Here is a 15,627-nt window from a genome sequence, read left to right on the forward strand (position 1 = left end):
TATAAATTACAATAAAGCATAAACAAGAACATAATAAAAGACCACAATATTCTGTAATGAAAGGTATGTCTAGCTTTCTGTTGAATGAGCAGTTTTCTTGTTTTTGTATTTTTGTTTAACTCACAACGGAAGATCAATGTAACATCTTGAACACAACATTTTAACAGTGTGGAATTTTATTTCTTATAAATTATCATAGCTCATTGTCTGCAGTCACCCTCCTGTAATATGTAATATTATAACTGAAACCGCGGTTATATCAGCGGGTACGGGGGTTACACTGTATTTAGGGAATAATGAAAAGGAAAACTCTACATGTTCGCCGCAAGGAGGCTACAGTAAGGGATGCCTACACATCACGGCATTTGTGTGGATTCAGCGTAGTGTTGGACGCGGAAAGCTTTTTAAAACTTTATTTTTTTTTATTCCAAATATTTTCGATCGGCTGATGCGGAACCTGCGGATACGGAGGGCCAACTGATTAATAATAAAAAAAACATCATTATGATTATGATGACGATCATTATGTCTTTTTGGTGCCCCCTCCGGCACTTCGTGGCTGACGCATACTGCATGATAGGCGTGTACAATGGGAAACACAAACGGAGGAAAAGACGTAAATTAATCCCAAGAAACGGACTAAAATGTGGCTGCCCATTTATAAACAAACATCCAAATAAAGTACATCGCTTTGAATGAAATGTAGATTTATATAGGGTGCACTGGCCGTCGCAGGGTCGCCAACTCTTATGCATCTGGCGTGACAAACGCTTTCAGATTCTCACGCTCATACAAAAAATCTTATAACAAAGCTATTCTATTATAAACCTAAAAATCGTTGGGGCTAGTTTGCAGAACCCTACAGAGTATTTACAAGGTACTAAAAGTTTTACATGCATATAAATGCGTGTGCATGTGTGTGCTTACTCCAACCAGCTGACCAAAGTTGGCAACGCTTATATATAGGTAAGTAATCCAAACTATAGGTGTCAATAAAGGTATAAAATTTACCATGATTTCCAACAATCACGGTAGCTAACATAAATAGGATGCTAACGTTTGGAAATTGAAAAACACATCTCGGTCCTGATCGCTATCACGCAAAGGTCGGTGTCTGTCACTCCCTCAGAGGCTATTGTCCGTCCCAATTCGGGCGGTTCTCTAGTAGTTGGGTGGATCCCCGAAACCTTCCACAATATTAAACGAGACCTTGAGATTTCAAAATATTCTTACTCGCCAAACAGTTCTTCACAGGTCAGACCCACTAACTCACGCTTCCTATTACGGCTGGATACGCATCCGCACGGAGCAAGAGTATACTTCAAGGGACTTTGGGGTAGGCGTTTAAGCTTCCATTAAATTGTGCATAAAATGAAATGAAAGAAAGATAATTATGTTATAATTAAAAATGAACCGAATTTGTAATGTCCTGTGACCTGTACCAGCATAGGCATTCAGAAAATGGATTGATGGACAGGAGCTATTGTAATGGATTGATGTTTCCATTATAGCCCAATTACTGGAAAGCAAGCATTTCTTGAATAACTTTTATTTTAAACCCATTTCATTTGAGATGAAACTAAGGATGTATAAAACGAAGATTATAGGAATAATCAGTAGAAAGAAATGGAGGAAACTGTCATCGCCCCGTAAAGGCTACAATGGTGTAGTTTATTGAAATTAATTGCCTTAATTAATTAATTGCCAGGAGCGTGTAACTCTGCTCAATCTTTAATCAAAGATTAGCTTAATACCCTGCAAAAATCATCTACAGCTTGAGTGTCATCATACAAGATTTTTTTTTTTATTTTTTTGCTAGAAGTACCATAAGTGAGTGAAAGACAGTGTGGTGTGTGTGTCTGGAGACAGAGAAGGTGAGGCTCTGAGATGCTGTTCTAGGGAAAAATGAAGGAAAGGGGATGTCTGACTGATAAGCCCTAATTGAAGTAAATGCCCATAATTAATTTCTGGATGTCTTAGTCATTTCCTTCTGATAGAGTATAATTGCAGGAAAAGATAGTACCTCTCTAAATAAACAAATTGTATATATAGACTGGGTATCTACATAGAAATGTTAAATTGCTCCTCTGCCCACCCAAGGTGAATGGGCTTCCCCTTTGGGCTTCCCAAGGTTTCTTCCTACTAGGGAGTTTTTACTTGCCCCTGTCATCTCCTTCTCGGTCTCTGGGGGCTTTGGGCAGGGATAATGTGAAGCACTTTGAGACGATGTAATGTTGTGAAAATGTGCCGTACAAATAAAATTGAATTGAATGTGTGTATTTTTCTTAACAGGAAGTTTTGCATAACACCATTTAGATGTCTTCATTTGTTGTTAAATATAGTACACACACAAAGTCTTACCACACTTGTTTAATTCAATAAAAACAGTACTTAACATTTAAAACATTACTTGATTTGTTTACAAAAACATATATGACAGGGTGGGGGGCCAATCTGGAATGCATTCCTCGATTCCAGTCCAAATCAGGAAATGGAACTGGAGTTGGGATCGGGGAAAAAAATGTGTGGGGAACAGAATTGGAAACAAATTCGAATTTCAGGGAGATTTAAATCCCAACTCCTGTTCTATTTCCTCATTTGGACTTGAATTGATGATGCGTTCCAGACTGGCCCCCCACCCTGATATACAACATTAGAAACAACCAGAGGTTTTAAGTAAATTCATTTCAAGTAGTAATAAATTGAAACCCAAATTATATAGTTGTAAAAGAGCGGTTCTAAGTTAAAAAGTTAACTGACAAGCAGCCTCATTGGATGCTTTTTAATTAGTAACACCTTTGCATAACTTAAAACACCAAACATTTACATTGAATATCTGTTTGGCAGCAATTAATAGCATAATATCAATTAATCAGTCAAAAAATAATTACACTTAAGAAAATGTCTGTATGGAAGATGTGCTAAACATTGCTTGTCAGTTAACATTTTTTACAGAAATAAGCAAGCATCCCAAGGCTTTCTGTGAGCACTGTATGTGTTACAGATAATATTGTATAGTCATTAATGAGAATGTTTCCTCACCAGATCACCAAAGTAATCTAACCATGTAGAAAAAAATTGTCCTTAGTTTAAAACTTATGTCCACAAAAATGAAGGCTGGCTATGAGTAGTATTTTATCTGTTAATTAGCACACAATTGATGTGTAACTTATAGTCAAATCTCTCCTTGTTAGCCTACAAGGATGGAGCTCAAGGTGACCGTCGATGGTGTCCAGCGTATTGTCTGCGGAGTCACAAAGAAGACCACATGTCAGGAAGTAGTCATCGCTCTGGCCCAAGCCCTGGGTAAATTACTATCACGTTCCTTATCTCATCTGTTGCATATTGCCCTCATAACTTCCTACAATGTATATGTAAGTTATGTAAACCTACTGTTCTGAATTTTCTAAATGGACTAATTTTGTATTTGCTGTAGGACGTCCAGGTCGGTACTCTCTAAAGGAAAAATTAAAGGAGTACGAGCGCAGCATGACCCCCAGTGAGCACCTCCTAGAATCTCTGGAAAAGTACGGTCAGCAAGCTAGGGAGGTACAGCTCACCCTGCAACATCTTGGGCCTTCAAAAGTGGAGGACAATGTACTCTCTAGTGCTGGTACTCGGCTAAGGAAGTCAGAGGTGGGAAGCAAAAACTGGGCAGCAAGGAGAGCTGGTTATGTACATCGCCAAAGCCTGCCACCCTTGTCTCGTCTAAGGTTAGACGCAGAGCCACCTCACACAGTTGAGGCCAAGGGGCAAAAACGCAAATCTTTTACACTGGTGGAGGAAGCGAAGGGCTGGCTGGAGAGCCTGGGCTGGAATGGGAGGTTCCAGAGGATACAGCAGAAAGAAAAGGGTTTGGATACGGAGAAGACAGAGAGCCATCGGTGTCCCGAAGGTGACTCTGGGCAGCTCTCCTCCACAGTGGTGTCACAAGAAAGAGGAAACTGTAAATCCCCCACAGTTACCACACATCAGAAGAGGGAAAGTCTCCTTTGTGAGACTGACAGTAGGGCCAAGGGTTCCGGCAAGAATGAAGAGACAAAGAGTATGCAGCTCCCAACTCATAAAGTAAATGAGGAACAGGATGCATTGCGAACACTGTTGGTTTGCCAGCAGGCCAGTCTGCATGAACTGCAGGTGCAAATTGGCGCAGTTGAGGCTCAGATTAAGTTGGAGGAGGAACATCAACTGGAGAAGGAGCAAGAATTCTTTCAGCAGACAGTATATGAGGAGGATGAGTTGCAGTACTGGGAGAATGAACTGAGAGCAGAGGCGGCCTACGAGCAAGACCTGCAGCAGCAGTTTTTGGAGATGAAGCGGAAGGCTGCGGAATGTAAGGCAAGGCTGGAAGAATACAAATTCCGACTCCACGGCCTGGGGGAAGGGCAGAACCTTAACTTTGCTGTTCCACAAGGCGAGGATTTGGATACTGGGTACTCTGATTCACCAATCAGAGGGGGTTTTCAAGAGGGAGAGGAGAAGCTTTTGCAAGCAGGGAACAGAACTGAAAGTTCCACAACTCTGGCTCCCATTGGAGAGCCCTGTTCATCCTTGGGACACTTTTTGAGATGTCAGAACATACACACAGGACCCAGTGCGCCGGAACAACTTCGTGAGAAATGCTGGGTGAGAAATGCCATGTTTCGCTGCTCAGAAGTGACAATGTATACGAGTAGCACAAGGGTCTGAAAGAAGGGTGGGGGTCCTCTTGTGGTCACTACTGTGGTTAACCTGCATATACATTTAAATACAGTGCTTTTACTTCAATAGACCTAGTGCTCTTTACCATTAAGTTACCATTTAACTGCATAAAGTTCCCATAAAAAGCCATAATAAAAAGTTTGATTTCTGGGGACTCTGTTCTGGGGAACAATTAGCATCAGTTCTCTAAATGCAATAGGCGCAAATGAACATCTAAGAACATCGAGGTACAGTGTAAATCCTTAATTGTATTGAAATGTTCACTTTTTGTTAAGTTCCATGGGAATCCAATCCACTCTCATTTCTTGCACCAAGGAGAATAAATATACTCAAAAAAGGGGAAGTGGGACTACGTTCCTAACCAGAAAACACTGAAATTCACAATTCTAAAAATCAGACTTAAAGGTACACAGCAAAAGCAAATGAAGAGACGACATACATTAATGTTCCGTAAAACGTTTATTTAAGTTTCATTCAAGACCATTAACAAAAGTACACAGGAGCGTGTGCAAGGCCCAGCCCGAGCCTGACCACCTCCACGGTTTTGTTCATTATAACAGTAATAACACCATGTGCCACTGAAGGGGCGGCACTCTCTCACCGATCCCTCCAGCTCACAGAATTCAAAATCTCAATCGCTTTTCCCCCAGATCAACCCCCCCATCTCCCCCCTTCAATTTAAGCAAGTTCTTGAATTATATGATGAAGTGGGGGGGGGGGGGGGCAGGGGCACACAGTACATACAGCATATTTCAGCCCACTTGTATTGGGATGCAAATTGTGTTATTTCTACAAAAAAAAAAAAAAAGTTCCAAGATTGTTCTTTACATTTTGGTGGTTGGCTGGGAAAAGTTCAGTAAATTACTAATTCATTTTTGTGTATGTAATTTTAGGCACCTTAAGTTTAATTTCTCATTCATTAGCAGAAACTTATGCAATGAAAACAGCAAAATAGCTGAAATGTGCAATGAAGAAAATGAAAATCATGTATAAAAATAAACTGATGACCACAAGATGCCATTTGGAATTCTGAACACATGGGTTCTGGGGTGGATGTCCTGAGCACAGAGTGAATCAGGAGGTAGGGATACTATCGACACACAAAACATGGGATGACTAACCGTTCGGACTATTCTAAGAACTAAGCAGCAAGGCTGCCTGTGTTTGTGAAGCCGTCTGTTTTAAAAGGTCAAACAAATCAGTGTCCCTTCAAAGAAAATGTAGAAAATTTAAGCTCTTTTTGGAAAAATAAAGTCCACCATGTCAAAAGCATGAATTTATAAGGTAGAGAGAGAGAGAAAGAAAAAAAAACTAATAGCGTTTAAACACACTAACATCACAGGTGAAGAATTCCAGACTCTCGCTAAATGTTACCTTTTGAGTTTCAAACATGGCATACTAGAGCAATTTGCCAGATGGTAAATTGCCGTTTCACCAAAGAACCCACCAAATCCACTGCTACCTTCCACACGGTCTCTAAAACATTTTACACAAACACGCACACAAACACGGAATAGAGACTTCCCTAAGCCTTCTGCTGCACTGGAGGCCACACCCACATCAAAAGCAGAGGACCAATGGATTTGGAGGGTTCTGCATTGAATGGATTGGCTAGAACAGGAAAATGGGCTGTGCATGCTCATCTCACAGCATTTATAGAGTACAGCTGCTGTAGATTTGCCCCTTGCAGGATTGCACTTTTTAAAACTATTTGCTCCACTGAGTGGGGATGGGCCCTGGGAGTACAGTTGAGGGTTCAGTCGATGACACCGGCTTGATGGGTTTTCCGTTCCACATTAAAGCCCTAAAATTGGAAACGGACAGAACATCCTGTCATTATGAACAGAAAGATCTAGAGAGAGAAAAAGAGGCTACATTTGCCTTCAATAACCATGCTGTGCAAGCTGACAGTGACGTTGAAAATGGGGGTCGAGGGGGTTTCTCACCTTAGAGTTGTCGGGGCCACGGGGTTGCCGCACAATGACTAAGCGGGGAGCACTGGCATCATCCAGTGTGATGCTCTTCAGCCGGTTCACCAGCCGGTCGGGCCGAGGTGTCGCCACTGGCTTTGGCCCTTCACTGTAATGCATATAAACGCAGTGTTTTTATTAAAAAAAAAAAAAAAAAAAAAAAAAAAAAAAACTAAAAAGCTCCATCCACATCTCATTTTAACTTATTGATTCCACAGGTACTTAGTGTTTGAGCAAATACAGATCAGTCGTACAGTGCAAATCTCCACATCCAAAGGGCCACTGTAGGGTCAGCCTCCCCACCCACCTGACACGGCGCACGTTGCAGGCACTACATTTGCCCGTCCGCTGGTTGAGGATGACCGAGAACTCGACCTCATCCCCAGCTTGCAGTTCCAGCCCATCCTGAACCTCTTTCACATGGAAGAACAGCTTCTTGCTCTCTCCAACCTCATAGGTAATGAATCCAAACTGTCGAAAAGCACAGCCCCCTTTAACTGACAGACAGTGAATGGGTATACCCAAGAGGCCACAAAGCAACTATCCTAAGGTCACAGATTCCTTCTTTTAAATACAGAAGCAGGTGATGAAAACATGTGACAGACACTGGCTGAACAGTCACAGGAACCAATAACTGGGACCAGTGATCCTACTGCATAGAAGATGCATTCCCTGGATATCCTCTATGGCACTGTGTTGGGGGAGGGGGGGTGCTCTTATTTTTAGGCATACCTGGTCCTTGACACATTCGACGGGGGCACGGCGCTGTGGTACAATGTTACAGGCCATCTTCTGTCCTGTCTGTGGCACAGTGCAAACCTGGAAGCGGACGGTCTCTCCCTTCTGCAAGGGATCCGCCTTGTTGGCCATACCCACTATGCCGAAGGGGAAGCTCTGGCCCTTCTGGGTACCTGCAGGATGACCGGGGGGTGGGGCGGCCGATTACTTTGACCACTTAGATTACAACAACACTGAGTCTTAACACCTTTGCAGCTGAACTGAATTATGACTGAAAACACATGGGCAATGAAATGTTGCGATTCTCAAAAATAATAAAAAATCCCATTCTTTACAGGGGAGAGGTACATACTGAGATGAACCACTTTGCTCGTCAAAATAATTTGATTACAAATTGACAGATGATATTTAGTTAAGTACATGTAGAAACAAACTTGCAGCTGTTTAGATGTTTGAGATCGCATTTCATACACAAGTCGGGATGAAACCATGACAGCCAAAATACTGGCACTGATGCACTTGCAAATGACTCAATTTCTTTAATAGTACAGAATCCTTGATTTTGTTTCAATGTAATATGGATATCTGGCCAGTTCTTTTTGTGTGGAATGATCTTCACTACATGTCATACTATTATACAAAACGGTGTGTTGGAATTTTTTCATGTCTTCTCTCTAACTTTGCAAGGACACTGATGACAGCTGTCTGCCGTCTACATCATCTGTGAGAATTTCAGTGATTACTGCAGCATATAAAAGCTGCAGTCATATTTCCACTTTTTCCCCCCACAATTGTGCTGTGCCACAGTATTAAGCATCTTCTATATTATTTCTTAAAGGTTTATTATGGGATGCAAGGCTGATTTAACTTGAGAGAAGACGGTGATCATTAAGAACTTAGGAGATGGAAAATCAATGCTAGAAATTGCCAATTGGCAGAGACCATTGGGCCATAAAGAACTGAATACAGTTAGGGAAAGGTCAGAAAAGGGGAAGATGAGTTCTCATAAGGTACATTCATTTAGGAAGGGCTAATAAGGCCTTAACCCTCTGGGGTCAGGTGGGGAACACACTTTCCCTGACTGGGGCATGGTCACACACTTCATTCAATATTATAAACTTAATTCATGGCAAAAAAATATTTCTTGTACATTTCTTTTGGCATCTTAATCTTAGTGTACTTTGCAAATATGTCAGATTTATGTGAAGTTTATAATTTGACAAAGTATAGACATTGCAAAATGCAGTTCGGAACACTTGAAATATTATAAAAGTACATAGTAAGCAATGGTGCCAGTTTTTTTTGATCCCATATATCTGATCACCAAAGTCTTGGCTACATGAAGATGACTAAATGGTGTAGTTGCAACGTTCAGTTGGAAAAATAAATATGAAAAAACCGAACTCATGTTACTATTTTGGGGCTCCTGTCATTGAATATGCATCAACTTTCATGTGTATGCATGAGCCATTGACACCTGGCCACGTTCCCCCCCCCCCCCGCCCCCCCACCAGGGCGCTGATGGGGATGTATCTGGATCGCGTTTCACCGTTGCGTTGTTCATCTAATTACCAAGCGAATGTGATTTGAATACGCGGTAATGCACCTATTTATAATGTGAATAGTGATCTTCAGGTGAGGGCAGCACTACACGCCCCTGATGCCGGTAAAACAAAGAAAGGTGACATGGTTTACTTTTTTGCCGATTTAACCTAATTTTAAAAACTTTAATACTTCCGACAATGGACATTTTAAAAAGACGACAGATTACAGATTTAGTCTTTTTTTAACGTTTCTACAATAAGATTTCAGCAAGTTATGAACTGAAATACACGAGAAAGATACGCGGCATCGTTGACGATGCCGTCGACTCCACAGGGTTAAGCCAACGGCAAATACATCTGCTGAAGCTGCTGCCACTAATTTATCAAAATCAAGTACGATATTCCACCACCTTGGAAACAAAGCCAGGTATTCAATCTCTGACGATGGGCAGCTACAAAGTGAAGACACTTCCAAGCTGATGGCCCTGACAGAAGTAGTAAAGGCTGAGGAAGAAATGACAACTCTGCCCCCTCAGACAGACAGCAGATGGTGGTGGTGTGGTGTTTTGGACTGGTTCCTAAAAAAGTGAAATTGCTCCATCCGAGGGCTGGGCGCACCCAATCTTAACAGTAACCCCAGCCCCCCCCCCCCCCCCCCCCCAGATGATCCAGTTGCCTACTCAGCAATTCAAAGCTGGAGCCAGAACCAGACTGCAAATACTTAAAGAATTTCTGAAAAACAATTGTACCATGAAACAAAAGTTGGCATCTAGCACCACAATGAAAGACATTCATGCCTAACAGTGCCCCATCACATGGTACCAGGAAGACCAGAAATAGTTCTTGATGAAATCCGGCTTCAAAAATGACTGATGAAGCATCAAAACAAAAAATAAAACTATGGTGCTATTTCAACATCAGCAAGACATATTTTACCCACAGAACTTTAGAATCTGTCCAGGTCAGTGGATCAAAGGCTCATTTTGGTCATATGCACCCATTAGCAAATAAGCTCTTTATCTAGGGTGAAGAATATACTGGAAATATTACAAGACCTTTGCAAACTGTTCTAAATAAATAGTCAAATAAGTGCATATCTTAGCAAATCATGTCTCTCTCTAAATATTGCATAAAACTTATCATGATTGACTACTTTTGCACAAATTTGGTACAATTCTTAACTCGTAACTACTCAAACTTTTGATGTCAGATAACCCAAGTTTTATGTAACAGCACAACAAAGGGTGTGATTTGAAAATCGCCAAACATCTTTGTTTTTTGTTTTTTGCACCTCTCCCTCTTTGGGGTCATGCTGACAGACTCTTCACCTTCTAAACCACCTTGATGCACATGTGCCAGAATGCCAAAGGCAGCAAATCTTAGGTCTTAGGCCATAACTGATGCCATCTAACCTGAGGGAATGCATTCACTCTAAAAGCTTCATTATGTTCTCCGTAAACAGACTGCATTTGTCAAAACATTCCCATGCCTCTCAGCACCTGTAGGGGTCCTCCTGAGTCTCCTACCATTTAACCCCCTATTACTGAACTCACAATAGACGGCGTCTGTAGGTCAGCTTCTATCCTCGTGGCAGCTGATCAATGTGCTCTCTCCGCCATGCAAACAATCCTTTGCTGCAATCTTTGATCGAGTTCTTGCAGCCAGGAACTTTTGGGTCACGGAACTTAAATTTCACGACATTTTCTATCCCGTTTAATGTTAACACCATGGCCTATAATCTTGTGTCTGACCTGATTGAGCACGGAGAAAGGAAATGAAAGCATTCTCTAGTGTGTCATACTCTCTTCAGACTGGTTGAATGAATGACTGACTGAAGTGTATACTTCATGCACCTCACCACAGGCGATCCCTGTCCTTAAAGTAAAGAATCAGCAGATTCAACTGAAATACTCTAGAAGGTGGAAAAATATTATTTCCAGGGGCATCAGCTGGAAATTAGTAAAATACTTTTTGCGTTACACATGTAGATACCAAAAGGTTTTTTTAATTTCAGTTTTCTGGGAGAAATTCATTATTTGAAGTGCGTGAGCGCCAATATTTTTAGCTCCAATGGTAGGCTGAAGTAAAAGACTTAATACTTTCTGGGAAAAAATTACTTGTTCAGAATATAAAAAGGCTTTGGGATGGCTGCCTCACCCTCCTCGGTGATCTCGATGAGGCCTTGGTATTCGGTCTGGGACGGGTCCACGCTACGCAGAGGTCGCACCACCTTACCCATGACCACGGTTGAACCCACATCCTCCCACAGTCCATTCACTGTTGGGAAGAGCATTGAACTTCAGCACAGTAACAGCTGTTCTACTTGCCTTCTATCACCAATACTGAGGAAGGCTTGTACCAAAAACACTGTGGTGTCTTCAGATCGTGTGTATATACCACTGTATATACTTACTGACATTTGTATGCCTTGACCAGAGTGTCAATGTGGACAAACTCACCAAAGTGTTGTTCGTAGACAGCGATGGGAGTGGAACTTACCAGCAGCCACCCTGGTGACCTTCTCGGCGCTCACTTTGTTCCCCTTGCCCTTGGACACAGTGTACTCCACGGCGTCACCCAGCTCCAGGCTCTCCACATCGCCACACAGCTCGCTGCTCAGACACGGAGATCGCAGCATTCGCCGGGTGGAGCTCACAGTTTACGCAACACAACTGCCTATTTTATGATCAAGGCATCTCGGGGATGACAAGGTGGTTGGAGCTAAACTAAATACAACAAAACTAGTCAAACTGAAGTCGCCGACTCTACCTGTAGTGGAAGAAAATCTCCTGGTCATGGTTGGCGGTCTCAATGAAGCCAAAGTTGTCTTTGAGCGTGGCCACGAAGCCCAGCAACCGTTTGGTGTTGACAGAACGGTTAAGGATCTTGATGGACACAGCACTTTGCTGTCCGGTCCTTTTAACCTCACTGATTGAGAACTCCACCTGGCAACAAGGGATATAGGAAACTGCATTTAAAGATATGGATTCGTTAGATAGAAAAAGGAATGTCTACTTCCGCACACACAGACATATTCATATCTTTGTGGGGACTCTCCCGTCATTTCTATGGGAAAAACCGTAATCCCAAAAATGACAACCTTTATCCCAACTCAGAGCTAACCTTAACCATAAGTAACCAAACAAAATACAAGTTTATTGATTGCATCCACAGATTTTTAATAAAAATAAGGATCATATTGTGAGGACATGAAACGTGTCCCCACAAGCTAAAAGGTAGATTTTACCAAATTGTGGGGACATTCTCCCCCCAATCTCCACTTGTGGAAATTACAGTGAAGCATGAGGAACTTGCGTCATAGTCACAAACCTTATCCCCCACTTGTGGTTGTATTCCACCTTCTAAGTCCTTGGTGTGATAGGTCATCGTCATCTTCACTCCACAGTCCTCATAAGCGATCACCCCCTCCTCTGCCTCCTGCAAAGGAATTTCAGCAAACAAGGTGCAGATTCTTTAGGGCAATGAACATAAGGGTCATAGTGAAAAGGCCTGGCAGCAAAGAAACACTCAGACTGCACTAGAAGCATTTTGTGTGCAATGGGATGAAGACTGAACATAGGTTTACAGAGTTGCATTTATGATGATTTTTTTTTTTTTTTTTTTTAATACAGCAAAACACCTACATAGTGCAAGTCGCACAGACCATCAAGGCTGGACCAGAACAGTTTTGTTCCTTAATCATTATGCATTCTTCTGCCCAATAAGGAAGCAACATGAAGCAGCACAAAATGAATGCCACACCGAAATGTCACACAAGTTATAGGTTTGGGCGATATGATAATATTTTTATCATAAGTCTTAAAGCATGTTGTTTTGCTTCAAAACAACAATTTGTAAATTTTGCCATTGGGGCCTCTATACATACAGGGCCCCAAAAATCCCTCCAAGTTCACTCCAGAAATATAATCTGTGTGTCTAACAATAAATTCAGTCTACTAATTATTACCAAAATTAGCTTAATTACAACAGTAAGGAAGAGTGACCTGGTTGAGAAGACGGCTGCAGTTATTTCATAGGTTGTTTGATCTTAAGCCAAATGACAAAGGCAACCATCAAACCAGAGACTTCGATATTAACTTAAGAAAGACAAATCCAGAAGAATTCATAAAAATAAGTAAAAGCTACTTCACAGTTAGAATCATCGCCTGATGATTTAAGTGGGCAAGCAAGGCTCAGATACACAACCACTCGGAACATTTACAACCACCAAACCCATAGGATGAGATTAAGATAGAAAAGAGTCAATGCAATCAGGAGGATCTCATAATGCACGTTGGCACACAGTGGCGTTGCATAAAATGGTTTGGCAAGATTTCTGAATACAGTCAACGTGGAAAGACGAACTGATCAGGCGCTATAAAGTGCTGCATTGAAGCCTGTTGCTGAATTAACAGACCTTTCATCTGTGGAAAACACTTCAATACTATGCATGCTACTACTCAAAGGTGGCATCTTTGGTGTTAAGATGGGACCAGAAGCTGAACCGGGACATTTAAACTGGTGTGCTTAACATTGCTGCACTTTTAGATTCCTGCTACTGTTAACTACTGCAACAAGCTCATGAAAATCAGGAAAAACGGAGCAGGATTTTATAGCTATTGCAGGAAAAGACGACTGGGCAATCTACTTGGAAAAGTCAGTTTTACTGTGGGGATCTAACAGCAGAGGGAAAGGCTGCAGCTGAATAGAATATAGAAAGATATGACAATTGGCACAGAAGACTATGAGACTACGCAGGCCGAAATTCATACCTTAACTTCTCATACTCATGAGGCCAGATTTACTATGCAGGGCAAAGTAGCAGAAGGGCACAAAAAAGGCACCGATGGAAGTTGCCAGTTCTGTGGGTAATGTACTGAAAGTGCACAAATGAATGAGCACAGACGCAGTCAATTCATTTAAGAAATGAACAATGAAATCTACCGCGGACAGCACAATACAAACATGCTTTTGTGTTACATTACAGCGCAATCTGCAGTAAATTTCCGACCGCAAACCTTAGTAAATCTCGTCGCAGGATTCATTTAATACACCCTCCTCCCTCAAATTTTGTGCTTCGAAAGGGAACTCCTACAGATGCACATGCAATTTAGGCGTAATTTGAGAAAAAAAACACACACTCAAAGTTTTATATTCTGCTCAAAATGATAGTTATCACAGACTTGTACTATGGCCTACAAAGTTAAATGAAAAATGTAAAGCCAGGGCTGAATAATCCTCAGTCCACAAAAGATTCCAAGAAATTTTACACATCTTGCCGTCTAGAGCCTAAAAAGTATAAACAAGATGCTGTTGGAATGACAACAATGTATTCCCTGGATCGCATCATCACCACGACCCCCCCCCCCCCATCTAATTCACCCACAATCTCTACCCCTCTCCAGAAAAACAAAATGCATTCAAAGTTCATCACCAGACCTGTATCCATGGCTGTTATTTCATGTGACACCACTATGTGGCACTGATTCAATTGTCATGAAATTTGTATTGGAAATGGGAAACACATGTTCATCCACAATGTTTCAATGAAACTGAAAAAGATCCAAATACTCTGAGTTCACACAAAGTCAAGTGGAATCTGAAATTGCTCTTCGCTGTCATCACTATGCGGAATTGCTTCAATTTTAGTGTGATTTGTCTCAAAATAAAAATCAGTTCTCGTCCTCCTATACAAAAGTTCCTGCAAAATCTTAAAAACACCCAACAAATACTTTGAACTTCCATGCTAAGCAGAAGTGTCCATGCCTATCCTTCTCTTACGCTGCCACTCCGCAACATGGCTTCAGATTTGGTACGACTTGTATAAAAACTTTCAGATCTTTACCCATATCATTTCTTTGCAAAGTTTGAAAAGGATTAAAAGGAACACTTTTTGGTTTTTTAGTGTGATAAGCATTTGCATGAGCGTGGACTGAAAACCGTATGTATTCCCTATCAGGAAATACAAAGTGAATCCGAGGTGTAAAACTGCCAAAAAAAAAAAATAAGGACTACAGTTCAGGTCGGGAGTGCCCACTTTGTATTGCTCCATACAGATGCACAGCAGGATCGGTGTGGAATAGAAATTTTAGCAACAAATTTTACCCTGATATTAGAATTCTGATGGTGCTACAAGAGAAACAAGGCGCCACTATGCTATTCTTTGGGATGAACCCTGAGACTTAACCGGAAGAGATTCAGAAATATGTTAATCATAAGTGGTTTCCATATCTACTACTCAGCATTACTTGATATTTAACAAGGAGAAAGTTATGATGGATTGCAGATGTATCTAAAAGACCATACTTGGCCTCTTTGTTAATTAACTAGTTATTTTTATTAGACATACAGACGCTCCTCTACTTACGAATGAGACGCGTTCAGAACGGCCATTCGTAACTTGAAATGTTCGCAAGTCGTTATTCAACATCATCTTAAGGGTATACGCAAGTACAAAGAACTAGGATGCTGGGAGTACACTGCTCCGCGGCGGGAGTAGCGGCCAGAAGTCGTACTGACAGAAAAAAAAAAAATTGATGTTGCGGACAGGAAACGGGAGCCCAGTGTACACAATTCGGACTTAGTCCTCTTTGTTCGCATGTGTGAAAGTCTGTAAGTAGAGGAGCGTCTGTAGTTATTTTTGGGCAGTCCTTTTGGGAAGGCCTTCCTTCACT

The 15,627-nt window shown here is 41.5% G+C and overlaps 2 protein-coding genes across 6 annotated transcripts in view; one reads left to right on the top strand and one right to left on the bottom strand.

Moving 5' to 3' along the window:
* The first annotated feature begins 1,219 nt into the window (after positions 1 to 1,219).
* rassf11 (Ras association domain family member 11) lies at positions 1,220 to 5,431 on the top strand. The gene is made up of 3 exons (XM_048984570.1): positions 1,220 to 1,336; positions 3,195 to 3,306; positions 3,437 to 5,431. Exons 2-3 carry the CDS (start codon positions 3,204 to 3,206, stop codon positions 4,687 to 4,689), a joined length of 1,356 nt encoding a protein of 451 aa, XP_048840527.1. The 5' UTR covers positions 1,220 to 1,336; positions 3,195 to 3,203; the 3' UTR covers positions 4,690 to 5,431.
* Positions 5,148 to 15,627, bottom strand: part of csde1 (cold shock domain containing E1, RNA-binding) — a 31,100-nt gene continuing 20,620 nt past the window's right edge. For all 5 annotated transcript variants that reach the window (XM_048984568.1, XM_048984567.1, XM_048984566.1 and 2 more), the window contains 8 exons: positions 12,284 to 12,391; positions 11,723 to 11,898; positions 11,453 to 11,565; positions 11,111 to 11,230; positions 7,404 to 7,582; positions 6,979 to 7,142; positions 6,648 to 6,780; positions 5,148 to 6,505 (listed from right to left, as the gene is read on the bottom strand). In XM_048984568.1, the coding sequence (XP_048840525.1) occupies positions 6,458 to 6,505; positions 6,648 to 6,780; positions 6,979 to 7,142; positions 7,404 to 7,582; positions 11,111 to 11,230; positions 11,453 to 11,565; positions 11,723 to 11,898; positions 12,284 to 12,391 (1,041 nt within the window). In that variant the 3' untranslated portion in view covers positions 5,148 to 6,457. The remainder of the gene's footprint in view (positions 6,506 to 6,647; positions 6,781 to 6,978; positions 7,143 to 7,403; positions 7,583 to 11,110; positions 11,231 to 11,452; positions 11,566 to 11,722; positions 11,899 to 12,283; positions 12,392 to 15,627) is intronic.

This window comes from Brienomyrus brachyistius, chromosome 18, assembly GCF_023856365.1.
Source record: "Brienomyrus brachyistius isolate T26 chromosome 18, BBRACH_0.4, whole genome shotgun sequence".
NCBI classification, from domain to species: Eukaryota; Metazoa; Chordata; class Actinopteri; order Osteoglossiformes; family Mormyridae; genus Brienomyrus; species Brienomyrus brachyistius.

What these genes read in the sequence shown, in the direction of transcription:
- rassf11 (XM_048984570.1), top strand. Translation starts at nt 3,204, where the DNA reads ATGGAGCTCAAGGTGACCGTCGATGGTGTCCAGCGTATTGTCTGCGGA. An exon ending in CGCTCTGGCCCAAGCCCTGG is followed by an intron (nt 3,307 to 3,436) that starts GTAAATTACTAT and finishes TATTTGCTGTAG; the next exon opens with GACGTCCAGGTCGGTACTCT.